At 55.0% G+C, this 24,991-nt stretch overlaps 3 protein-coding genes across 5 annotated transcripts in view; all 3 read right to left on the bottom strand.

The window, feature by feature from the left end:
- The window catches only part of P3H3 (prolyl 3-hydroxylase 3), an 8,806-nt gene extending 6,984 nt beyond the window's left edge, over window positions 1-1,822 (bottom strand). The window contains exons 1-4 of one of the 2 annotated variants that reach the window (XM_024733540.1): window positions 1,678-1,822; window positions 1,125-1,326; window positions 908-1,039; window positions 361-499 (exon numbers count right to left, since the gene is read on the bottom strand). In XM_024733540.1, the coding sequence (XP_024589308.1) occupies window positions 361-499; window positions 908-1,039; window positions 1,125-1,326; window positions 1,678-1,761 (557 nt within the window). In that variant the 5' untranslated portion in view covers window positions 1,762-1,822. The remainder of the gene's footprint in view (window positions 1-360; window positions 500-907; window positions 1,040-1,124; window positions 1,327-1,677) is intronic. The other variant, XM_024733541.1, reaches the window with a different exon arrangement.
- Window positions 1,823-3,998: 2,176 nt separating this feature from the next.
- GPR162 (G protein-coupled receptor 162) lies at window positions 3,999-7,313 on the bottom strand. The gene is given in 5 exon segments (XM_024733539.1): window positions 3,999-4,544; window positions 4,849-5,006; window positions 5,598-5,787; window positions 6,499-6,653; window positions 6,656-7,313. Coding segments are annotated over 5 exon segments (1,707 nt in total).
- Window positions 7,314-10,622: 3,309 nt separating this feature from the next.
- Window positions 10,623-24,991, bottom strand: part of CD4 (CD4 molecule) — a 21,807-nt gene continuing 7,438 nt past the window's right edge. For both annotated transcript variants that reach the window (XM_024733384.1, XM_024733385.1), the window contains exons 3-10: window positions 24,821-24,985; window positions 16,183-16,341; window positions 15,538-15,771; window positions 14,220-14,558; window positions 13,272-13,472; window positions 12,577-12,698; window positions 12,191-12,258; window positions 10,623-11,892 (exon numbers count right to left, since the gene is read on the bottom strand). In XM_024733384.1, coding sequence (XP_024589152.1) covers window positions 11,862-11,892; window positions 12,191-12,258; window positions 12,577-12,698; window positions 13,272-13,472; window positions 14,220-14,558; window positions 15,538-15,771; window positions 16,183-16,341; window positions 24,821-24,985 — 1,319 coding nt within the window. In that variant the 3' untranslated portion in view covers window positions 10,623-11,861. The remainder of the gene's footprint in view (window positions 11,893-12,190; window positions 12,259-12,576; window positions 12,699-13,271; window positions 13,473-14,219; window positions 14,559-15,537; window positions 15,772-16,182; window positions 16,342-24,820; window positions 24,986-24,991) is intronic.

Raw genomic sequence — 24,991 nt, 5'->3', positions numbered from 1 at the left:
AGGGAAGTTAGGGCTGGAGGAGCTGGGGAGCCCGCAGGCTCCCTAACCTTGGCTGTGCTCCTCGCCTCAAGCCTCCTCCTTCAGCAGCTTCAGGGTGTCGGGGCTCAGACTGGGGGTAGTGTGTGTGTGTGCCGTGCACATGTGCAGAGGTGGGGGCAGGCAGGGGTGAGGTTAATGGAAGAGGGCTGGGCTGGGGCTTGGACTCAGAAGTAGAGCCTGCAGTGGGGAGCAGGGAGTGGAGACCGAGCAGATGCTGGACTTGGCGTCGCCTTTGGCCAGAATGGGGGGCTGGATCCAGGTGACTTCTCCAGTATATCTGTTTGATTTCGGGCTACCTCACAGGGTGAGTGAGGAGGGGCTACCTCTCTTGGCCCGAGGCCAGGTCTCGGCTCTCCTAGCTGGGCCTGGTACTGGTCCAGAGCCTTCCTGGCAGCCTCATCCTCCGGGTAGAAGAGGAGAACGCTCAGCACATTTTCCACAGCCTGGGACAGATTCCCTACTGGAGACAGAGAATAGCGTGGGGTGGGACCCAGAGACCGGGCACCGCTGTGATCCCTGGGCAGAGGCAAGAAGCCAGGGGGACAGAGGCAGAGCCGGAGAAGGTGGCCTCCCAGGGCCCCATCCCAGGCTCATCCTCTGCTTCTTTCCAAAGCTTACTGGAACATACCTGAGCTGTGTGGGCAGAGTTCAGAGGGGAGGAAGAGAGGAAAAAATAAAGGAAGGTGAGAAACAGCAAGGAGCAAGCGTCCTCCTGAGGTGGTGGTCCCCATGGAGCCCTGACCAACTACAGATGCAGACACAGACGGAGGGAGGGAGAGATGGGGCTCAGGATACCATCAGAGACAAACCTTCACTCTCCCCGTTTCCAACCTCAGTCACCCCCAGGGCTCACCCTTGCCCCACTGACCCTGAGCATGGGCCTCGTACAGCCGCCTCAGCTGGCTGGGAAGGAAGTCTGGGACAGGCAAGCTGCGACCAGGACGTGTGGCCGTGTCCCCCACACAGCGCTGCCGGCACCGCAGGACCCCTATCCAGTGCCCTGCAGGGGACACACGTGCGCCGCTCAGCTTGCGTCGCACCTCCCTGGGCACCGTGAGGCCCCGCGCAGCACGTCAGCTCCTCACCTGCGATGGCCTCGTACAGGCCTCCGGGGCTCCCGGTCCCCTCCGCCTCCTCTTCCGCCTTCTGCTGCTCCTCAGGCCCCTCGCAGCCGGCCCGGCAGCTCTCCACCTGGGCCAGGCTCTCCTGCAGGGCCTCCTCCAGCCAGGGCAGTGCCAATGCTGCTTCCTGGTGCCCCAGCAGCTCCAGGCCGGTGTCATAGGCTGCCTGCTGGGGAGGGGAGTGGTCAGTCACCTGAAATCCTGGGGCAAGGGTTGCCAGACTAGATCGGGAGGGGGAAAGAAGGGGAGGGGTGTGGGTCTCATTTGGGGCCTGGACTCCAGGTCCCAGTTCGCCTTGGGGAATACAGTATGGGCCTCGGAATCCAAATGTTAGAACGTGGGACTTTGTGAATCTCAGGAAGAAAACTAAGTCACAGAGAGGGACTTCCCATCAGGGTCACAGAGGATGGTACCCAGATTTCCTGATGCCCAGCGGACAATGCACAGTCCGGCGAGGCCTGTGTATCCAGCCAGTCAAAGACTGGGGGCGGGATAGGGGACGTGCTGAGGGTCTCACCCAGTATGGGGGCGTCTCCAGGTCCCGGAAGCTCTGGGGCTGAACCCCGGACATCCGTCTGTACTTAGCCATGTCCTCTCGCATCTGAAGGTGCGTCGGGTTGGCCACAAAGAAGGTGTGCGCTGCGGCTGCTGCCAGGTCCAACTTCTTCAGCTGAGAAGCGGGGAGGATGAGGGAGTCAGCCCTGGGGTAGGGGTGTCAGACTCTGCCTCCTCCCCAGCCTCCGCACCCCAGGCACACCTGGCACTGCCCCAGAGCCTTCTGGAAGACCGGTAGGTGAGAACTGCCCACCACCCAACCTCCAGACCCCCAGTATGTTGGGGCTCTCAGGAGTCTGGGAGCTACGGAAGCAGAAGAAGGGTCTGAAGACTGGAGTGGGTGGGGTATGGGCAGAGGGACCTCGCTGGAGAGACGAAGTGGAAGTGATGGAGTGGGTGGGGTATGGGCAGAGGGACCTCGCTGGAGAGACGAAGTGGAAGTGATGGCTAAGTGCGGTGCAGAAGTAGAGGTGACCCGAGCGACCAGCAAAAGCCGCTGGGCTCTAGGACCCTGAGCTGAGGTGTGTGTGACCAGCGCCCCCCTTCCCCGGCCACGTAGGCATTATTAGGCAACAAGGACCGCACCAGTAGCGCGCAGCGTCCATTGCCCCTGCCCCGGGACACCGGGCCCCTCAGCCCTGGCCCGCTCCTCATCTTTCTTTCCCGAAGCTCCCTCCCGCCCCAAGCGAAGGCTCACACTCACCCCCTTACCCGCCCCCATGCTCTCTCTCCAGCGGCGGATCTCAACCCTAATCCTCCCCCTTCATTCCTGGGAAGAGGCGGCTGTCACTCCGCGTAGGTCTCAGTAAGACTTTCTAAAACTCCAGGCCCCTGCCCTCCATCTCCGACCTACTTCCACCCCGCCGCATGACACCCATTCCAACTTCGCTCCCACTCTCCCAAGGCTGTCCCTCGGCGGCCTCGATGGGTGTTTGTCACGGTTTGATAGGACGGACTCCAAAGACGAGGTCCTATCCACACAGCCCCACCCGGGTCCGGGCGCTGGCCCGCCGCCCCTCCCGGGAGCTGGAGGAGGACAGCGGCGGGGCCGGGGAGGACCCCCGGGGCCCGGGCCGCCGCGCACCTGGTAGTATCCAGGCCGGGGGGCTCGGGGGACCCCGGGGGAGGCAGCAGCAGCAAGAGCGGCAGCCACTGGAGGAGCCGGAACATCGTGCAGAGCCGCCGGCCGGCTGCAGGAGGGAACTGCGGGAGCCGCGAGGAAGAGGGAGGAAACGGGGAAGGAAGAGGGAGGGGAAAGGAAGGCGAGATAGAGAGGAGGGAGGAGAGGAAGAGAGGAGGAATGAGTGGCGCCGACGGGAGCTGATGGGGCCGAGCCCCAACCCTGGGAGAGGCCGGGGTGAGAGCGAGCCGGGAGTCAGAGGACGCCTGGCAGAAGGTGGAGAACGCGGGCTTTAGTACCAGCGGGGTGGTGTGGACCAAGAAACAGACCGCGGGGAGAGCAGGGCAGACGGCCGGCGGTGGAGCAGGCCTGGTGCTCTGAAGACAGCCTGAGGAGCCTCGTAGGACCCCTGACTCCAGCCGCCGAGGCCCAGCGGGTGGGAAGAGCTACTGCGGCTGCGTTCTCCTCCACTCTTGGGGTCCAGGAAAAGGAGCGTGGATGCCACCCACAAACCCGCACACACGCGCTTTTGGACAAAGAACTTTCGAATGCAGCAGGGAGGGGGGTAAACTCCAGGTCTGTGACACCAGGTCTGCTCAAATCCTTTCCTGCCCAGGAAGTGCGCACATACAGATTTGGGAAAAGGAGGAGCGCTGAGGCATGGGAGATAGAGACATCCTCTAAAACCACCTCCACAGATCTCAACGAAGATCCTTCAAACCCCAAACCAGCTAACTCAAGTGTCTCCCTATGTCCTCCCCCCTCCACACCGCCCTCCCGCCCAGCCCAGCCCGAGGGGCTCTCATAAGGCCGTCCCTGTGAATGTCTGCATGTTTGTCTTTCTCTGTGTATATTTCTGTGCCTCTGTCCAGTGTGCCTGCTCCAGTTTGTCTTCTATGAGCCACTCCACCCCCCGAGCCTCTGACCATCCCCTTTGCCACCACAGCACATTGGACACACAGGTTTCCATGGTGACACTTCAGACTTTAATACATTTTGCTAGGGATGATGGAAGGTGAGTCAGGCATCTGGTCACTTGGATGGGAGACAGCAGGGGTTCCATCTCCCCAGAGCCTGGAGGCAGCTGCCTCAGGGTCAGGGACAGAACGAGGCGTTATGCTCCCAGGCCCCCCCACCCCCGAGTCCAGCAGGCCCACCTGGGCTCACAGGGTCAGCTGGGAGAAGATGGGGTTACCTGGGTCCCAAGATCCTCCCCAAGCTCTTGCACTCCCCTCACCTCCCGTCAGGGAGCAGCGTCGCCCTGCACTTAGCCCCAAAGGAAGTCCAACGACTCTGCTATCAGGGGACCCAAGGGAGAGTCGGCGGGGTGAGACTCCCAGCGGCCTGGGCCGGCGAGGAGAGGGCCCCGGCGAGGCCGTCGGAGAAGGCAAAGGTGTCTCGTCAATGAAGGTGGTGATCTCCTCTCGGAAGAAGCCTGGACCCCGTGGGGGTCCCCCACCTGACCCCAGAACCCCGCCCTCCAGGAATTGGCGAAGGCTGGCCAACCCCCCACCTTCAGCCTCCTCCTCCTCCTCCTCCAGCCTTTGTCTCGGTCCCAGGTACTCAGGAGGGCCCCCTAGGGCCCGGCTCTGGGCTGGGAGGACCCGGATGTCATCAGAGGATGACCACTTGTGCAGGAAAGAGCCAGGTGCCCGAGGAGTAGAGAAGATGTTGGTCTCATCGTGGGACAGACGGCGGGACAGAGGGACCTGGGGAGAGGAGCAAGTAGACCCAGGGGTGCTGCCGGGACAAAGGGGGTAGAGGCAGGAACCAAAGTGGGGACTCTGCAAGATGGCTCCACCCCCTTACACTTCTGCAAAACATCCTCTGATGGGCAAACCTGGTTCTGAGCGGTCTGAAGGGGAGCCTCCCTTGCCATGCCTTCCTTTCACCTACTCCTCATGTGCCCTGCAGGCTGGGGCTAGGGAATCGGGGGTCGGGATGGATAACAGAGACTGGAGAAAAGTAGTGAGGGGATACCCAGAATAGGAGGTGTGCTGCCTAGTCCCATACCTGTAAGTAGTGGACCCTCTCAAGAGGGGGAAAGAGCGTGTGCTGTCCAGGAAGCAGCTTCACTTGGGTAGGGTCCCTTCCCCCTGGTCCTGTGGCCCCGTTGGCATCAAAGCGAACTTTGCACACTCGGCCATCTGCACAATCATCACAGCCCCCATCTAGGAGAAAAAAGGGGCAGAGTGGTTACAGGCAGGGAATACACTTCCCCACCCCCTTTAAAAGCTCCCACCCCCTTATAAGCTCCCCAGAGAATCCTGTTTCCATTAGTCTGTAAGCTCCAAGAGGAAAACAAGAGTGGCCAACGTCTGTTGCATTCGGTGCTGAATCCCTAGCGATTCATACATATAGACACACTTATCTGGAACAGTTACCCCTGGCCCCCCAATCCCACGCCAGGAGCTGTCCCTGTAGCTGGGGAGTCTCTCTCAGGAAGCTTAGCTTTCCCTTGGTTCCACAGCCTTCCTTTATGGTTGTGTTAGTTCTCTGGACTGTTTCTTAGGCTCGGCGGAGGCAGAGCTGGCTAGTGTGGCCTTCGAGGGGGAACAGACACCGAGAGGAGGAAGCAGTGGGTGTGTATCGGGGTGATGATTGGGGAGAGGGGAGCCACGAGTCAACCCAGGGGCGCTGCAGGTTCTGTCCAGCAGGGGGCACTCCAGGGCAGCCTGTCCCCACAAGAAAAAGGGCTGGTAGAAAAGGGCAGGAAAGGGAGCCGACGCCTAGGAAAGCGAAAACCCAGCCCCTCCTCTGACCGTCGTCGCCATCCTCCTCGGACATGATAGCCACGCACTGCTCCCACACCGTGCGCACGTCGGCGCGGTAGCGCTCGCAGGACCAGATGAAGGAAGGCAGCAGCAGCGTCTGTGCCATGGAGCACCACAGCACGGCCAGCACCATCCAGGGGGGAGCCGAGTCCGACTTCAGGGAGAAGAAGCTCACCACCTGGCAGGAGGATGGAGAGTGGCCCCGGGTCAGGGCCCAGAGCCGAGGGGGCCCACTCGACCCCAGATCCGACATCCTAGTGCAGCCGGGGGCGGGGCAAGAAGTCAGGAGCGGATGGTCCGGATCACGTAGGATCGGGACAGAGGCAAAGCTGGAGGTGAAGCAGGTCGAACAGAGGGGAAGGGATTGACTCAGAGGAAGATCAGGACAGAGTACTGGAGAGGAAGCCCAGGGGTGCAGAGGGAGAGGAGCAGACGCCGTACAGTAAACTTGAAGACAGACTGAAATTCAGAAAGAGGGACTAGATGGGGATGCAGAAAGCTGGGGGTGGGGCGGGCGGTGAGCTCTCTGGGGTTGCCAGCCAGGGGTGCTCAAGACCCTGTTGTATCCAGAGGGAGTTCGGGAGTGGAGTGTGGAGCTTAGCAGCTGGGTGATGGGTCTTGGGGGCTGAATAGTGGAGCTGCAGGATAGGTGATGGAGCCAGAGGACAGGGAGTGGGACGGAAGGATGGATGATGGAGTTGAGTACTGGTCACTGGCGAACAGGCTACGGAGCTGGGCTAGTGGGAACTGGGAGATGGATGGTAGAGATGGGGGTTCACAAGTGGGGCTGGGTAGAGGAGAGGAAGATGGATGATGGAGTTAGAGGTCAGGTGATCATGCTGGGGTCTGGGTATTGGAGAGAGCAGGTGGGGGGGAGTCCCAATCTCACCAAGATGGGCACCCCTGTGAGTGAGTCATAGAGAAAGACGATGGCGCTGACCAAGTTGGTGACCTGCAGGGATGTCTTGGCCGACTCGGACCCATCCAGCGAGGACCGCCGCTTCCCTCGGGCATCCTCCACCACAATGGCCGGCACCTCAAAGGTCCCGCTCTCCGGGCCTGTTGAGCCCTCCGGGGCCGGGCCCACAGCGTCTGGTAGAAGGTGATGGCCACACAGACCAGCCCCATGACAATGCCCCCAAGTAGCAAGAGGCTGAAGCAGACGCCAAAGCCGAGGCCAATCTTGGAAACTATGAACTGGCAGCCGCGGGCATAGTAGCGCTCGCCGTTGTTGTGCCAGCCAATGGAGGGCAGTGTGGAGAGGATGAAGCTGACCATCCAGATGCCCATGACGGCATGCAGCGCCTGCTTCTTGGCGTTGCTGAGGCGGTAGTTGACGGGCCAACGCACCATCCACATGCGGTGGTAGGAGAGCGAGGCGACGGTGAAGCAGGTGGCCAGGGCCAGCGTGTAGTAGGTGGACACAAAGACCTTGCAGATGCTTTCGTTCCAGTCATAGTCGGAGGAGGCCTGGCGCCGGAGCTGCACCACGGCGAAGGTGGTGAGGGGCACGGCTGCCATGAGGATGTGCGTGCCTGCCAGGAAGCAGAGCAGCAGCTCCAGGGGCTTGTGCTTCTGCCGCTTGGCCGAGATGCTGAGGATGATCCAGGCGTTGGCCAGCAGTGCCAGGAGCCCGCAGGCCAGCCAGGACAACGCGTTTGAGCGGAGGGAGGCCTCCTCTGCCCCCGCCCCACCCCGAGCCATCCTTCGTCGGTCCCCCCACCCCCTTTGAACTCTTGGGGGTGGGGGCTAGGTCTCACCCAGGAGCCCCACTCACACGCACCCCCATGATGCCCACAGTCCTTGCCCTGGAGTGAGGCAGGCCGCCCCTAGGCCTACCCTAGTGCTCAGCATTGCACGACTGACCCAGCTAAGGTCAGGTGTGGAGGGCAGGGGAGGAGACTGAGGGTCAGCAGAGGTGGTCCTCCGCCTCCATGCTGGGTGGGACCCTTCCAGAAGTATCCCTGTAGTTGATGGGGGAGGCGAGCTGACCGCTTTCCCAGCTAGGAGGCTGGCTGGGAAGCCCTGGTCCCCACGTCAGGACTTCCAGCTGTCTTCTGCCTCTGGTGCTTGGCCAGTCAGGGGTCCTCCGGATGCCTCAAGGGGCATGGGGGCGGGGCTCAGCCGCCTGGACACCCTGCAAGGGAGAGATGAGGTGTGGAAGGGGCGGAGCAAAGGTGGGGTCTAGGCTGGTGTCCAGCTGGTACCCAAGGCTCCCTTCTCTTGAAATGATAGAAATGACTGGTTACTAGGGGTCATGGGGTCATCAAGAACATTCTCCTGCCTTAAAGCAGACCGTCACTCTAACACCCCACACGGATGAGAGCCCTGCTTTCCAGACGTCCAGGAGAGAAGGTATTCTGACCTCCTGTCTCCCATCCTTCGTCAGCCATTTTTCCTGCTTCTGGCCCTCCCGGGTCCCTCTTTCTGTCCCCTGCTCAGCACTCCTCAACCACTATCTTCACATCCCTGAATCTCTCCTCAGAGCTACCATGGCAGAGGCAAGACTTGTTTCTTCTTGAGGGCTCACTGGAAACTGGGATATGGTATTACAGTCATTCCCCAACCTTCCAGGCTCCTGGGTCCAGGGGTCCAGGTGCTCAGTTCCATCTCCCCAAGCCTGCATGATCACCCGCCCACTCACCGGGTATCTAGGAAGATGGGAGAAAGGAGGCTGGGACCGAGGCGGGGGTGGGGTGGGGGGTGGCAGGGAACCCGAAGACAGGGGAACCACTGACATCAGAAGCATCCAGAAAAGGAAAGAGGGGGAACTAGGGGGAAGGAGGAGAGTTTGAACAGAAGAGAAGGAGAGAGGGGGCAAAGTGACAGTATTTGAAAATAGAAGGAAAAGCCAAGAGACCCCTGGAGAGGAGGCTTTGGGGGGAGATGAGGGGGGGATGGAGGGAGGGAGCAGGGAATAGGGAGGCTGAGAAGAAAAGCCCAGTGTTCAATAAGGTTCAGACTCCCTCCACCTCATAGACCCCCACTCTTTCCTCCCCTGCCCTGAGCCTCAGTTTCCCTCTGATGGGAAGGAAGATGTTCTGAATTTGGTGACTCTGAGCTTCATCGAGCCCTGGGGAGGGGGTTCTGAGGAACTCGGGTGAAAGCCTGAAGAGAGTGGAGGCAGGAAGGATGGGCATAATGGCTTTGGGGTAAGCGAGGTAAAAATGGGGCACATCAGTGGTAGGGTCTGTTTCCTGTAGCAGACCCTTAGACCCTTGCCCTCCCCAAGAGGTCCTAGTCCATCCCCCACCTTTGTCTTCCCTCGGAGCCCAGTACACCCTAGTTGCCATGGCAATGGCCAGCTAGAGGGAGATGGAGGGAATCGGTCAGGAGCGCCCCCCATCTCCCCTCCAGCCTTGGACCCCTTCCCATCCACACCCACCCAGGCCCAGAGGGTGGGCTCAGGAAGAAAGAGCTGGGGACTCGGAGAGGGAGGGAGGCAGGAAGGATGTGAAGGACAGAGAGAGGAGCTGAAGGACGGAGAGAGATCAGAGGAAGGTGGGAGGGGGTCCGGGGGACTCCAGGGCGGAAAGGGGTCCCTCGCCCTTCGGGGTAAAGGGGTGAAAGGTCAGGCGGCTCCTCCCTCCTGCGGGCCACCCACTGCGGTCTCCAGGGCAGAAACAGCAGGTGGCTGGGGAGGAGGGGCCGGCCCGAGGGGGAGAGGAGGCGGCGGGGGAAGAGGGGAGGGGACCACGGGGGACAGGGCCGGGGTCGCCTTACCTCGGGCTGCGCCCAGCACTGCCATGGAGACAGCACTCCCGACGCGGCTCTCCCCGGCTCCCGCCGCCTGCCGGCTCCAGCTCGCCGCCCTCCTCCCTCCTCCCTCCTCCCTCCGGGCCTCCCTCCTCCCGCCCGTCCCAGCCTCTCCGTTCGGCCCCCTACGTCCCTCCGAGCCCCTCTCTCCCGGGGTCCTGCCGCCGCAGCCCCGGGTCGGGACGGAGGCGAGCCTTGAGGGGCGGGGGCGAGCGCGGGGCGGGGGACCGGACGGTGGGGACTTGGAGGGGGAGGGGCGAAGAAGGCGCCAGGAGGGAGGGAGCGAGGAGGACGGCGGGGAACCGGCTTCATTGGAGAACTGGATCGTGTCCTGCCCCCACCCCACCCGGTTTTCAACACGAACTCAAGCTCGATGAGGCAGCTGGTGTTGCTCGGGGAGCTGGACACGTGTGTCACTGTGTGTATCTGTAAGGGCTGTGCCCGGGTGTAGCTCACGCGGGCATGTGCTGGAGGCTGCCGAGTGAGGGGCGCTGGTGAGGACGCTGGGGCTGCTTGCGGGATGCGGGGTACACAGGCTGAAAGAAAGCACCCCACCAATACACACCGCTTCCCCCTCCTGGAGCACAAATTCACACTTGCGTGGGCGACACACACAATTCTCCGGCACACATCACAGTTTTTCACGTGCAGGGCACACACAGCCCCTGCAGTCTCTCCCCGTCAGTGTATCACACACCCGCACACTCAGGGCCCTCTGGGGTGGGGAGGTGGGTAATCGGCCTCCAGAGAATTTTTCCCTCCCCAGGGAAACTTCATCTTCCTGGGGCAAGCCTGGCAACCTCTCCTCTGGGTCTGACCCCACAGATCAGAAGATTCCAGGTCCCCAGAAAAGAGCCATCTCTCTCGAGCGCGCGCGCGCGCGCGCTCTCTCTCTCTCTCTCTCACACACACACACACACACACACACACACACACAAATGAAGAAGAGCACTTCCTTAAAGTCAGTCTCTTGGATTTTTCTGTTAGCTCAGGGAGGCAGGGGTGGGGAGTGGGCAGGAATACAAAGCAAGCCATGGGGAGTCCTGGAGACAACCGTGTGTTCTTCCTGGAAGAGGCGGCAAGCTGGAGGGAAAGGAAAAGGGGGAAAGGGTAGGGACTGTGGGACGTGGTGAGAAAGGGAAGGGAGGAGAGAGAGGCAGAGGAGGCTGGGGATCCTGAGAGAAATGGATCAAGAAGAGGAGGAAGGGGTTTCCCTGGTGGTGCAGTGGTTGAGAGTCCGCCTGCCGATGCAGGGGACACGGGTTAAAAAAAAAAAAAAAAAAAAAAAAGAAGAAGAGGAGGAAGAAGAAAACTTGTAAACCCAATTTTCTTGTCTCCTGAATCATTTGGGGGAGGGATGAAGGGGGGTATGGGGCAGGGAGACTGAGGCCCAGTGGGTATCTCTGAGGCCCAGAGGTACCCTCAGAGGGTTCATTCTCTGGCCAGCTCCCCACCCTGTCCCCCTGGCAAAGTTCACCTTCTAGAAGGTTCTGACAGGGTGAGTGGCGGGTCACTGCTCGCAGCATGTGTCCTGATTAGGAGAACTACAGGTTTTGTCCTCTGGTAATAGGATTCTGCTGTGACAGAGGAGGGATCCTCGGCAGGGAGGCCCTGAACTCTCTGAGGCAACCTCCCTGTGGTGAAGGGAATCCAAGGTAGTACCGGGCATCTATGACCAGCCAACTGCAGAGATCTGTGTGGTATTTGTCCCTGTGTTCAAGAGATAGCAGTGGACCTAGAGGTCAAGAGACCTGGGCTAACCCACGTACTAGCCGTGTGAACCTAGGCAATCACCTGACCTCTCTGCATTCCATTTCTGGTCTAGAAACTGGAGATAGTAATCTTGGTCCTGTCACTACCAGTCTTGTAGGATTTTCATGAGGTTCAAATAGACTAAGGATGTGAAACTGATTTGTAGACAGCGCCACGCTGCTTGGGTGGTAAGGAACTGTATCTGCGCACGAATGTGCTGGTCTGTGCTCAGGTCAGGATGTAAGTCTGTGGTTCTGCTAACACAGGGTAAGACGCAGGCAGAATGGAGCAGCACAGGCTGGCAGTCAGGAGCCTTTGGATCTGGATCCGTCCTTGACGGGCTGTGTGACCTTGGGCTAGTCCCTGCCTTCTCTGGTCCCAGGGTCCTCTCCCGAACAGTGACAGCCCTGTGCTTCGTGCTTCAGACACCCAGCCTCACCCTCCAGGGCAGGCAGGGCCGGTCCCGCGTGCTCCCCTGAGATGCAAGTGAGCAGTGAGGGAGAGGGTCGAGAAGAAATCATCAAAGAAGGGCTAGGGTTTGAGTGAAAAGGAAATGGGGAAGAGGGGGTGTGAGTGAGCCTCTGAAGAGCGGACCCAAGGCCCACTGGACGGGGAGGGCAGGAGGTGGACAGAGGCGCTATGCCGGCTACATTCATGTGGTCCGCAGGCCCAGGAGACCAACAGGAAATGCAGGGGGAGCCAGCTGGGGAGGCTGCAGATGGGAAGCTCCTCCTGGCTGGGGCCTCAGGTGAGACTACATGTCTTCTGGAGCCGGCTGGAGGGACGAAGAATAAGAGGAGCGCGTCTGTTCCCCCCCAGCTCCTTGCTTTCCAGGCCCTCCCTGGCTCCCAGACCCTGCTTTTCTCTTCCAGCTCAGTGATGGCCTCCAGACACATCGCAGGCCCCCTGCCCCTCACCTCGCCGTCCTCCACCTCCCGCCAGCTACCTACCTCCTGGGCCATCCCTGCCTGCTTCTGTCCTCTCCACCACCTCCCTCTAGCCCCCATCTCCTCTTCTCTTCCTCCCCTCCCTTCCCTCTCTTCTCCCCCCTTCCCTCTCTGCCCCCTAGTTACTGCGAGCAGTGGCAGGTCTTCTTCTCACTGAGGAGTCTCTTGATCTGAGATGTCCGCTCTGCCCGACGCTGTCCAGGGAGAAAGAGAGGAGTCGTGAGGGTCCCAGGCCTCTGAAAGGGAGCTGCCCCTTGGAGGCGGGCGTGGGAGGGGAGAGGCAGTGACTGTGGCTGAGGCCATCTGTCCCAGAATTAACTCTGCGCCTTCCTGTCTCTCCCTCCGCGTGGGATCTGGGACGGGGCCCAGCTGGCAGTGAGGTTGCTGAGCAGTGGGCCGAGGGAGCCAGAGCAGAAGCAGGTCACCGACACAGGGTATCCTTGTTGCCATACAGGCCTCAGGTGCGCAAGTGCCCCGCAGGGGGACGAGGGCGTCTGGGGAGGCTCACTCACCCTGCGGTGCCAGCATTTAGCAGAGAAGATGCAAAATCCAGCGAGAAGCAGAAGACTGGTGATGCCCCCCAGCACCACAGCCAGAAGCTTCGGCCAGGCGTGGGCGAGCACCGGGGGCAAAACTGCAAGAGAGAGAGCTGTGCTCAGCTCCCTGCCCGCTGCACTCAGGCACAGGGCATGCGGCAGGGGGGCCCGAGGAGGGAGGGCCTCATTGCCCTGCCACACTTGGGTCTGGTCCTTGGGCTGGGAGAGCGGGGCAGGGTGCACAGGGCCCTCGGGGGCCCCCAGGGCTGGAAGGGAAAGGCTGGGGAAGGGGTTTTAAGGTTTAGACACTGCACTGTATCCTGGGGAGCTAGAAGCGGCGGTCCACGCCACGTGCCGTGCGCATGAATGTGTGTATGTGTGTGTGTGTCTCTCTGTCTGGGTTTGAAGAGGAGCCAGGGAGGGGGCCTCTTGGTCAGGTGGACCCCATTCCTGGGCTGTAGACCTTAGGGAGATGGGAACTTGTAGGACTACAAGAGCCCAGGACCACACCCCACTTCACCTCATCACCCCTGTGTCCAGGCACCACACCTATAACCCACCCATCTCAGAGCAACCGGGAGGCTGGGTGGTCTCCACCAGCCTTGGGAGGGTCCCACGGTGGAGGAGGTCGGGGCTCAGGGTTAGGCCACGGAATCTGGACTCTCACTCACTCTTGACCTTGGATTCCAGCAGGACTTTGCCCTTGTCGCTCAGTAGACACTGCCACATCCCTGCTTCAGGGCCCAGCACGGTCACCAGCTTCTGCTGATCTGAGACCCTCATACTCTGGTTCTCCTTCTTCAAGCTCAGTATCAGCCTGGGGGACGTGGGTCCCAGCACCTCACAGGTCAAACTGTTTGGGGACTTAGTCACTGCAGAGGGACAAGAGCCTGAGACTGGGAGCCTGGACCTCTCGGTTCCCAGCACCTCCATGCCCTAAGGCGATTCGTAGGACAATGAAAATGATACTTTACATTGGCATTCCTCTTTTAGCCTCTCAGAGCACATTTTCATGCAGTTATAATGGAGGAAACAGGGTTTTTGAGGTCCAACAGTCTTAGATTTGAGCCCCAGCCCCACTGCTTACTATCTGTGAGTCTCTGAACAAGTTACTTACCCACCTGAGCCCCAGACAAAAATTAAATGGAGAAATACATGTAGAGCGCTTGACTGGGCCTGGCAGGCACAGAGCATCAAATATTAGCCGTTATTATTTGTGAAGTTGTTACGATGATTAAGGAGATAAGGATGGGGAGAACTCAGTGTGGCGTCTGACCTTGTCACCATCACTGTCATACTGTTATCCTCCTTAGGAGAAAGCCGACCCACAGAGGGGACAGGCTTAGTCGGGGGTCACAGAGGGTTGGGCAGAGGCAGAACTAGAGCCTGGTTCTCAGGGAGGACCCCTGGGAATTCTAGTGGAGGCCACCTTAGGCCGGCTCTTGGATGTCAGGGACGGACAGAGGATTGCAACCTCCGTTCAAAACCAGCCCTTGATTGGCTCCATCAGGCAGCCAGGGCCTAGGCATCCCTCTGGGGGCCTGTCCTGCCTTGGAGGGTCCCAGGGCCAGGTCGCTCCAGCCCCACCCCGCCCTCACCTTCTCAGCCTATCTCCTCACCTCTCATCACCACGAGGTTCACTTCCTGATACAACTTCCCCTTGGTGAGATTCAGGGTCAGGTTTCCAGAACCTGCGTACTGAGGCAAAGCCTGGGGCAGAGTCAGGCGGAGGGGGAGCCCCTTACTCATGTGGAGCTTGAGGTCCTTGCGAGCCTTTCCCACAGTCACCTTCCCGTTGTTCAATTTGAAGGTGATCCAGGACTCGGGGGAGCAATTCCCCTTTGCCTGCAGCCAACTCAGCTCCCCGCTCAGATTTTCATCTCCGAATGTGAGTGGGAAGGAAAAGTTCATCTGCTCCCCCTCTTTTGCATAGACTGTGCTGGAGACCTCCTGGAAGGCTGGAGGGGGACGGGAGAGAACCCGGGTCCATACGCAGGCACGCGGCGGGTAGGCACGTAGTGGGGGGAAACGGGAGGAGACCAGGTGAGTCCAAACACCCAGGCTGCCATTCGGGTGCTTAAACTCCCGTCTACCTCCCCTCTCCTCTCTCAGCTCTGCACGCCAGGGAGGTCCCACGGCAGCACCCCCTCCCCCTAGAAGCCCTCCTAGAACAGCCCAGCCACAAGGGCCCTCTCCCTCCTCAGGATCCTAGAGCACAGAGGCCATTTGGCCTGCACCACTTGGGTACATAAGTTATCACCCTTCACAAGATAAGAGCAAATACTGGCTGACTACGTGCCAGGTGCTGTTCTAAGTGCATTCCGTATGTTACTTCTGCCCATAACACGACAAGGTAGGCTAGACCATCCCTGTTTTACAGATGCAGAAACCAAGGCACAGAGAGGTTCAGTAACTTGCCCAAGGCCACACGGTTAAGCCAGAGCCAGGATTTCAACCAGAGTCCACACACTTCACCACCGCACACCCTACCGTGTGTCCCGTAAGCACCTGGAGGACAGGATCTGGGGTAGTGCCTGCCTTCTGGGCTCTTTTTTCCCTCCCGAAGCCTAGCTCAGGAGGCATCAAATTTGCAACGTCAAATTTCATCAGGGCTGGCTTGCTGCTGTGAGTGTCCCTGAATTAGTGGCTTTGCCAACTTGGTGGGAGGGGGGAGCTGAGGTAACGGAGAACATAGACGCCCTTGACAGCCCTCCTTTGGGGCTTCCTCCTGGGTCTCTGGGGTCCCTCACGTCCTCACATCCCCTGTCCCTTCCTTCCCCCATGTCCACTACCCTGAGGCGTGGCTGTAAATCAGAAGCTTGAGGAAGAGAGGGCCCAGTATGTCCCCCAGGGCAGACCCAGAACTGGAGCAGCAGCGAGAGCAGAGGGACCGTCTGTCAGGCCAGGGGGCCTGCGGAGGAGGGGAGCGCCTCTTACCCAGCACCAGGATGTGCTTGTTGAACACCAGCGTCTGCTGGGCCTGGGAGACGGTACATGTCCAGGTGCCACTGTCCTGCAGCCCCACCTGGGGCAGTGACAGACTCTTGGCCTCATTCTTCCTTTTATTCCCTGGACCTTTCCATTGCACTGAAGGGTTACTACCAGAGGGGCCTTCCAAGGTCAGGGTCAGGCTCTGTCCCAGCAGCAAGCGGGTGTCCGAGCTGGCAGTCACTGTGGGGGGAGCAGGCCAGTTGTGTCACACACACGCACCATCTCCAAGGAGAAGGGAAGAAGCCAGGAGACCAAGGGTGTCTCTCCGTTACCCCCATCCCAGCATCTCCCTTCTGCCCATCCCCAGCCCAAGGCAGCGTTTCCCTCTCCCCTCCCCCTCTCCTTGTCTCTCTCAGTCCTCCCTCTGTCTCCTGCCTTTCCATCCCCCTCACCCCCACCCCTAGGTCTCTTCGACTCCCCCTGCCTGACCCAAGGCCTGAGGAGGGGCTGAGGAGATGCGGCGGCCTGTCTGACCAGTCTCTGGACTGTTGAAATGCCACCAGCTCAGGTCCTGGTTTGGGTACAGGGATGGGAGTCAAGGAGGAAGGGAGATTGGCTGGAGGTGTCCTCATCCCAGGCTGCCCCACTCACATCTGAACACCTGCAATTCCACCTCGATCTTCTTGTCCTCCACTTCGCAGATGTAAGTCCCCGAGTCAGGTATTTCAAGATCCTTGATGACCAGAGGAAAGGATCCTTGGTCCCACAGGTTTATTTTTGATTCGACTCGAGAGTGCAGGTTGGAGGCACCTGGGAGTAGAATGCCACCGTATTGAGGAGGTTGGGGTACCCTGGAGGCACGGCACCCCCTGGCGAGGGTGGTGCCCACAACTCTGCTATCTGAGTTGCTCATTTCCAGCAGAATCTGCCTCGGGTCCTAAATCTGAGAACCCCAGACTGGCGAGGAGGTCCCAACACATTCTTTTACCAGGCCAGGACAACATCTCACTAACCCGAAATATAAAATCTTATCCTCATTTAGAGAGCACCAACTCCTACATGCCAAACACTTTACATGCATCGTCTCAAGTAATCTTCACAACAGTTCTGAGAAATAGGTACTGTTTTGCTTATCTTGCAATTAAGGAAAGTGAGGCTCAGAGAAATTAAGTAGTTGCCCAAACTCTTGCTAACACATTATCGGCAGGAACATGAACCAGTACAATTTCTTTGGAAGGTAATTTGTTTCGTTTTCATTTTCGTTTTTAAAATTCTTATTGGAGTATAGTTGATTTTAAATGTGTTAGTTTCTGCAGTACAGCAAAGTGAATCAGTTCTACATATACATACATCCACTCTTTTTAAAATTCTTATTCCATATAGGTCATTACAGAGGATAGAGAAGAGTTCCCTGTGCTATACAGTAGGTCCTTATTAGTTATCTATTTTATATACAGTAGTGTGTATATGTTAGTCTTAATCTCCCAATTTATCCCTTCCCCTGGAAGGTAATTTGTAATATCTACCAGAATTACAAATGCACATACAGAACTAAATGTTCACCAAGAAAGGAGAGGTTAAATAAATTAGAGTTCACCCATTCAGTGGAATGCTATAAGAGAAGAAGGAGAAGGCTCTTTCTATTCTGAGATGGAATAATATCTAAGAAACATCATTAACTGAATAAAGCAAGATATTAAGCAGGTTACCATTGCTTGAAAAGGAGGGGGAAAGTTATTTAACATCTATCTATCTATATCTATCCATCTATCTATCCATCTATCTACCTGTCTATCCATCTATCTACCTGTCTCTCTATCTATCCTGCCTGGTATATGAACAAATATTTCTAGAGGTGAACGTAAGGAAATGGTCACCTTGGTAGTCCCTAGGGAGAGGAAGTGCATCCCCATGAGACAGGTGTGGGAGGGCTTTTCACTTTATGCCCTTGTCTACCTTTTGAATTTATTTTATTTTATTTTATTTATTTTTTTTTTTTTTTGTGGTACACGGGCCTCTCACTGCTGTGGCCTCTCCCGTTGTGGAGCACAGGCTCCGGATGCGCAGGCTCAGCGGCCATGGCTCACGGGCCCAGCCGCTCCGCGGCATGTGGGATCTTCCCAGACCGGGGCACGAACCCGCGTCCCCTGCATCGGCAGGTGGACTCTCAAACACTGCGCCACCAGGGAAGCCCTATCTTTTGAATTTTGACAACAGTAAGTGGTGGAGCCAGGATTAAGATTCAGGCTGTTGGGTACGCTGTGCAACACTGTCTCTGGAAAGTTCTGCAAGCACGGACATGCAGCCTCCTCCAGTCTCCTCATCAGAACTAACAACCAGCACCCAGAGGAAGCTCTTCTCTTTAGCTAACCATTTTCTGGGTGCAGCAGCAGCCCCAGAACTTCATTACAATGAAGGGCTTTAGCAGCTAAATTTGCATAGCAAAGACACAGACTTTTACTTAGAATGCATATTTGCAGGGATGGGGTGAAGGCGGCTGAGATAACGCTCCCACCCTCAATCCCCTGGCCCTCTCCCCATTTTGGCCTTGGTGTGGGAGACATACTGTCAAGTCGGCCGTCATTCTCCCTTCTTGCCTCTTCCAGACCTCACAGCCCCTTCCCGCCGCTCAGGGCCACCCTCTCCAGGAGACCTTTCCAGATAACCTGTAGCCCTGGGCTCACACCCACCCCCGATTTTCCTCCAGCTCTGCCCACCTCCCCTTTCATTTGTCCTGCAGGAGTCCCTACCCTACCTGCTCTCTCCCCTGGATCCGTGTGCTGGTTAGCTCCCCAATTTTTCTGAAATCCTACTACATTCCTTCTCCAATCTACCAAACTTCTTGAAGGGGTAGCCTCCTCTGGTTCTGCCCCCGTGTCACTTCTTCCGATTCTCTCCTCCACATCTGAGCACCCTTCCCTTTTCTTCACCTTGGACTCCTATTCTGCTACCTACATTTAGGTGCTACTCTGGACTCTCTCCTGGATCCTCTTCCCCATTTCTGTAGACATTCTCAATTCCACCGCATCCCCCGTCAGCTCTGCAGATAACCCCCAGCCCCAGCCTCTCGCCTACATCCTGGGCCCACGTTTCCAGTGGCCCAAGGGATGACTTTATCTGGATGTCCTGCCATCACCCAAAACTCAATTGGTTCCAAATGAAATGTAACACCCTTTCCCTAAAATAACTTTTCCTCCTTGTTTCCCTTTTAAAACGTCTTCCGAGCCTCGTCATGACCCCCTTGTCCAGACTGTTCCATACCTTGTAAAAGTGATTCTACTTTGTGAAAGGTCAAAGATTATCAATGCATCTGGGATCAATTCATGGAGGAGACCAGTACTGAACCAAGCCTTAAAAGAAGTACAGGCGGTGAGCTAGAGGAAAGGGTTGCAGCAAGGACATCTAGGAAGGGGGAAAATCTCCAGGAAAGCTGCACAGGCAACCACCTCAAAGCAGTGAGGAAGGGGCTTCCCTGGTGGCGCAGTGGTTGAGAGTCCGCCTGCCGATTCAGGGGACATGGGTTCGTGCCCCAGTCCGGGAAGATCCCACATGCCGCGGAGCGGCTGGGCCCGTGAGCCATGGCCGCTGAGCCTGTGCGTCCGGAGCCTGTGCTCCGCAACGGGAGAGGGCATGACAGTGAGAGGCCCGCGTTCCGCCAAAAAAAAAAAAAAAAAAGCAGTGAGGAAAACACCTGGGTGTGAGGTTTCCGGCTGGGGAGCTGCAGCAAGCGATGCTGAGGGGAAGAATGTCAGGCAGAGGCTTCCAGGCTTAGCCTAATGGACTAGGGAGTGACACATGCAAAGCATTGCTTTGGGAGCCGGTACTGCTGCAGGAGGAAGAGAATTGAAGTAGGAGAGACTGGTAGCAGAGAGAATTGCCAGGAAGCTTCCACTGTAATCCAGGGGAGGGGTATGTGGCCTTGGCTAATGAGGGTGGAGTTCCCATGAGAACAAAGAAGATGAAACAGAAAAACACTTCCACGGGAAGGAATGGCCATAAGCAGTGACTGATGGGAAATCAGGGACTGAAGTAGGGGGAAAAAAAAAATTGGCTCTATGGTTCAGAAACTGGGGGAGTCAGGAGAGTGATGCTGCCGTGGTCAGAGATCAGGAAGCTGGGAAGGGGAGCTGTTCTGAAGGAAATTCAAATCATAGGAACAGAACAAAAACGTCAACACAAAAGAGGTAAGAATGTTTAGAAGGGAGTACATATGTTTCAATCTCACAGGCGATCATAGAAATGCAAATTAAACCAACAATGATATATTTTTCAACCATCAAATTAGCCAAAAAAAAAAGTTTTAAATATTACTATTCAGTGTCAGCAAGGGTGCTGGTGAGATAGGCACACAGTGACATTATTATCTAGACTTATTGTAAATGGCTAGAACCTTTCTGGAAGTGATCTTGCAGTATATACCAACTTTTTTTTTTTTTTTTTGCGGTACGCGGGCCTCTCACTGCTGTGGCCTCTCCCGTTGCGGAGCACAGGCTCCGGACGCTCAGGCCCAGCGGCCATGACTCACGGGCCTAGCCACTCCGCGGCACGTGGGATCCTACCGGACCGGGGCACGAACCCGCGTCCCCTGCATCGGCAGGCGGACTCTCAACCACTGCGCCACCAGGGAAGCCCTGTCTTTAGTTTTTAGAAGTTTAATTATGGTGTCTTTTTTTAAAATTTATTTTATTTTAAAATTTTATCTTTGGCTGCATTGGGTCTTTGTTGCTATGTGCGGGCTTTCTCTAGTTGCGGTGACCAGGGCTACTCTTCATTGCAGTGCGTGGGCTTCTCATTGCGGTGGCTTCTCTTTGTTGCAGAGCATGGGCTCTAGGCACGCGGGCTTCAGTAGTTGTGGCACGCAGGCTCAGTAGTTGTGGCTCACGGGTTCTAGAGCACAGGCTCAGTAGTTGTGGCATACAGGCTTAGATGCTCCACGGCATGTGGGATCCTCCTGGACCAGGGCTTGAACCTGTGTCCCCTGCACTGGCAGGAGGATTCTTAACCACTGCGCCACCTGGGAAGCCGTAAGAAGTGTCTTGATGTGGATTTCTTTAGGTTTATCCTGCTTAGGCTTTGCTCAACTTCTTGAATCTATAGGTTAATATCTCTTGCCAAATTTGCAAATTTTTCAGCCACTATTTTTTCCAGTACTTTTTCAGTTCAATTTTCTTTCCCTTCTCCTTCACTCATTGACACAAATATTACATCTTTTGTTAGAGTCCCACAAGTCCCTATGGCTTTGTTCATTTCTTCCACTCTATTTTCTCTCTGTTCAGATTGTGTAATTTCTATTGTTCTATCTTGCAGTTCACTGATTCTTTCCTCTGTCCCCCCAACCCCAATGTGCTGTTGGGCTCATTCATTGATCCCTTGTATTTTGGTTATATTTTTCCATTCTAAAATTTCCATTTGGTTCTTTTTATGTTACCCATTTTTTTTTTTTTTTTTGGCCAGGCTGTGCAGCTTGTGGAATTTAATTCCCCAACTAGGGATCAAACCTGGGCCCCAGCAGTGAAAGCACCAAGTTCTAACCACTGGACCACCAGGAAATTTCCAACATCCTCTGTTTCTTTGCTGAAGCTTTCTGGTTTTCATTTGTTTCAAGCATGCTTGTAATTGTTTGCTGAAGAACTTTTTATCATGGCTGCTTTAAAGTATTTGTCAGATAATTCTAACCTCTCTTTCATCTCAGTGTGGGCATCTGTTGGTTCTTTTTTTCATCCACTTTGAGATGTTTCTGGTTCTTAGTATCAAGAGTGATTTTCACTTGGAACCTGGACATTTGAGTGTTATGTTATGAGATTCTGGATCTTATTTAAACCTTCTTTTTTAACTGGCTTTCTTTTATACCGTTCTTATTACTGCCAGGTAGAGGAAGAAATCTAGGTTCTCCTCTCACTCTCCACTGTGCTAGAGGGGGATGCTCCTCACAACTGGTCAGGGGTGGAAGTTCCAGTTCCCCACGTGGGGAAGTTCCAGTTCCCCATGTGGTCTCCATAGATCCTGGTTACTACAGGGTGATGGTAAAGGTCTTGACTCTCCACTAGACCTCTTCTGACACCACCCCAGCAGGGTGGGGTGCCTCCTGACTGCTGGGTGGGGTGGAAGTCCAGGATCTTCCTGTGATCTCCACTGACTTTACAGGGGGTGGAGGAGCCTTCTCACTGGCTGGTGGGGATGCACAGCCCCATTCTCTACTTTGCATTCTCTGATCTCATCTCAGTGGAGGTGTTGGGTGCCTATACAGCCTGGGTGGGGGTGTGTGGAAGTTTAAGCTCCCATTCAGCCTTTGTTGGCATGGGAGGGTGTGGGGTCACAATTTCCTCTGGTGTTTGGCTGAAGTAGAGCAGTCGTTATATTGAAGTTTTTTGTCTTGCTGGGTTGCTCCTTTCCTGGTCCTTTGACTAAAGAGAGCAGGCTTCTGTGAGGCTTATTTTCGTCTGTGCCCATCAGAGCTTCCAGGTTGCCGGCTTCTTCAGCTCCAAGACTGGGGTATTCGAGGCAAAAAGAAAACTCGCCAACCTGTTGTTCTTCAGGCCCTGAGGTCCCTACCAGTCTGTTCTCTTCTCAACACCTTTCAGAATCTTCTTATGTTAGTTCTATATGCAATGTCTAGGTTTTCATTTGTATTTCGTGAGAGGAAGAGTGAAAAGTATGTTACTATGGACTGAATTGTGTTCCCCCCAAATTCATATGTAGAAGCCCTAACACTCAATGTGATGATATTTGGAGATAGGGAGGTAATTAGATTTATATGAGGCCATGAGGGTGGGGCCTTCCTGGAGGGATTAGTGCCCTCATAAGAAGAGACCCCAGAGAGCCCTCTCTCTCTCTCTGCCATGTGAGGACACAGCAAATAGGTGGCCATCTGCAAGCCAGGAAGAGAGCGCTCTTAAGAACCCGACCATGGGGCTTCCCTGGTGGCACAGTGGTTAAAAATCTGCCTGCCAATGCAGGGGACACGGGTTTGAGCCCTAGTCCAGGAAGATCCCACATGCGGCAGAGCAACTAAGCCCGTGTGGCACAACTACTAAGCCTGCACTCTAGAACCCGTGAGCCACAACTACTGAAGCCTGCACTCTAGAGCCCGTGCTCTGCAACAAGAGAAGCCACTGCAATGAGAAGCCCGCACACCACAATGAAGCATAGCCCCCACTTGCTGCAACTAGAGAAAGTCTGCATGTAGCAATGAAGACCCAACGCAGCCAAAAATGATAAATAAATAAAAGAACCCAACCATGCTGGCACCCTGATCTCAGGACATCCAGCCTCCAGAACTGTGAGAATATGTGTTTCTCTTGTTTGAGTCACCCAGACCATGGTATTTTGTTATGGCAGCCCAAGCAGACTAATATGTATGTCTACTCAATTTTCCGGAAAGCCCTTGTTTTTTATTATCTGCATAGTTTCCCACAGTTGTACCATAGTTTAACCCTTTCATCATTGATGGGTTTTCAGTTTGAATTCTGTGCTTTCATATTATAAGCAATCCTTATAACAACATCCTTGCACAGGTTTCATGAAATATTCCTAATTTTATTTCTGTCAAATAGATTTTCCAGGGAATTCCCTGGCGGTCCAGTGGATAGGACTCCGTGCTTTCACTGCCAAGGGTGGGGATTCAAACCCTGGTTGGGGAACTAAGATCCCGCAAGCCGTGTGGCATGGCCAAATAAATAAATAAAATAAAACTATTTAAAAAATAGATTTTCCAGAATAGCTATTACTAGGTAAAAAGATTTTAGAACTTTGTATTTAGTAAACATTGACAGATTACTTTAAAAAATTAGCCTAATAATTGATTGTCCCATCATGATATAATGTTCTGAGGGAGTAGGATAAAAAGTATGTATAGTATGATATCATCTATGTAAATAATATATATTTTCCACACTAAACAAAGATCAGAAGGCAGTAAATGAAAATGTTAACAACAGATATCTCTGAGTGGTAGAATTATGTGTGCATTTGATTTTCTTCCTTATTCTTTTCTGCATTTGCCAAATATTCTATAATGAGCATGTAATACTTTAAAAATCTGGAGAAAAAAACAGTTAACATCAATAAAATTTACATAAAGGAAGTAACATATTGAAAAGTGCACATTGATATACAGTTGCATCTTACTATAGCAGATGCCATTTCAGCAAAATTTGTATAATAAAAAGATATCTAAAGAGCAAGCTGACCTGGCCCACAGATTTCACTTCTAGGAATTCATCCTACAGAGACATTTGTACATGTTTCCAAAGATACCAGGTTTGACTCACTGAAGAATTCTTTTTTGTGAGAGCAATAAAATGAAAATAGCCTAAGTGTCGAACAATATGGGATTAGTCAAATAAATCATGGTATAATTATACAAAAGAACTGTGCAGTCACAGAAAAGAAATGAGGTAGAAATATATAGAGAGGGACAGATATATGCAGATATAGATAGATGCACACACATATTGAATACAGAACAATCTTCAAAATACCTGCATAATTTTAAGAAAAAAAAAAACCCAAGGTTAGAACCAGGTGCATTGTTATGGTGTGCTCATTGCCTGAATGTCTCTTTTGTTCTTTACTATATTATATCACCAGCACCTAGAACATTATCTAATTAATTAACATATAGCCTCTCTCTCTCTCTCTCTTTTTCTCTCTCCATATATATATATACACATATAATATACACCCATATATGATAAATTGATTTTATGTAAGAAGAGAGGGGAACCTATATATATACACGCTTCTACATGCACAGTTCCTCTCTTTTTTTTTTTTTTTTTTTTACGGTATGCGGGCCTCTCACTGTTGTGGCCTCTCCCGTTGCGGAGCACAGGCTCCAGACGCGCAGGCTCAGCGGCCACGGCTCACGGGCCCAGCCGCTCCGCGGCATGTGGGATCTTCCCGGACCAGGGCACGAACCTGTGTCCCCTGCATCGGCAGGTGGACTCTCAACCACTGTGCCACCAGGGAAGCCCCCATTCTATTGTTTTTAATGAAAGTAAACCGAGTATGGTCATGGATCTGTAGCAACAATATTCGTGAAATCATGGGTTTTATATGATAGTTATTTTTCTAATATCCATTAATATAATGAAATTATAATAGACCACCAGAAGCCATTCCCCAGCCCACCAGCAGCTGGCAGAGGGAGGCTCTGGACTTGGAGAGTCCCTGAGACCCTCAGCTGGAACCTCCAGGATCCCAGAGTTTACTAGGAGCTGGGCTCTGACACCAGGGATGTTCAATCCCTGGGGCTTTCCTCTCTGAACGGGGAGTGGGGCCAGCCTACCTTTGTGCCAGAAGTAGCCATGACGCCCCAGAATCTTGGTCTGGTAAGAATTTTTCCAGCTGAAGAACAGGCTCTTATTCTGGGAAGCTTTGCAGGGCAGCTCTGCGAGTTCTCCTGCCTTACCCAGCACCACTTTCTTCCCCTGAGTGCCGGCTGGGAGCATCACTAGGT

The sequence above is a fragment of the Neophocaena asiaeorientalis genome, unplaced genomic scaffold, assembly GCF_003031525.2.
Source record: "Neophocaena asiaeorientalis asiaeorientalis breed wild unplaced genomic scaffold, Neophocaena_asiaeorientalis_V1.1 scaffold150, whole genome shotgun sequence".
NCBI classification, from domain to species: Eukaryota; Metazoa; Chordata; class Mammalia; order Artiodactyla; family Phocoenidae; genus Neophocaena; species Neophocaena asiaeorientalis.
This window is presented reverse-complemented; position numbering and strand designations above follow the sequence as displayed.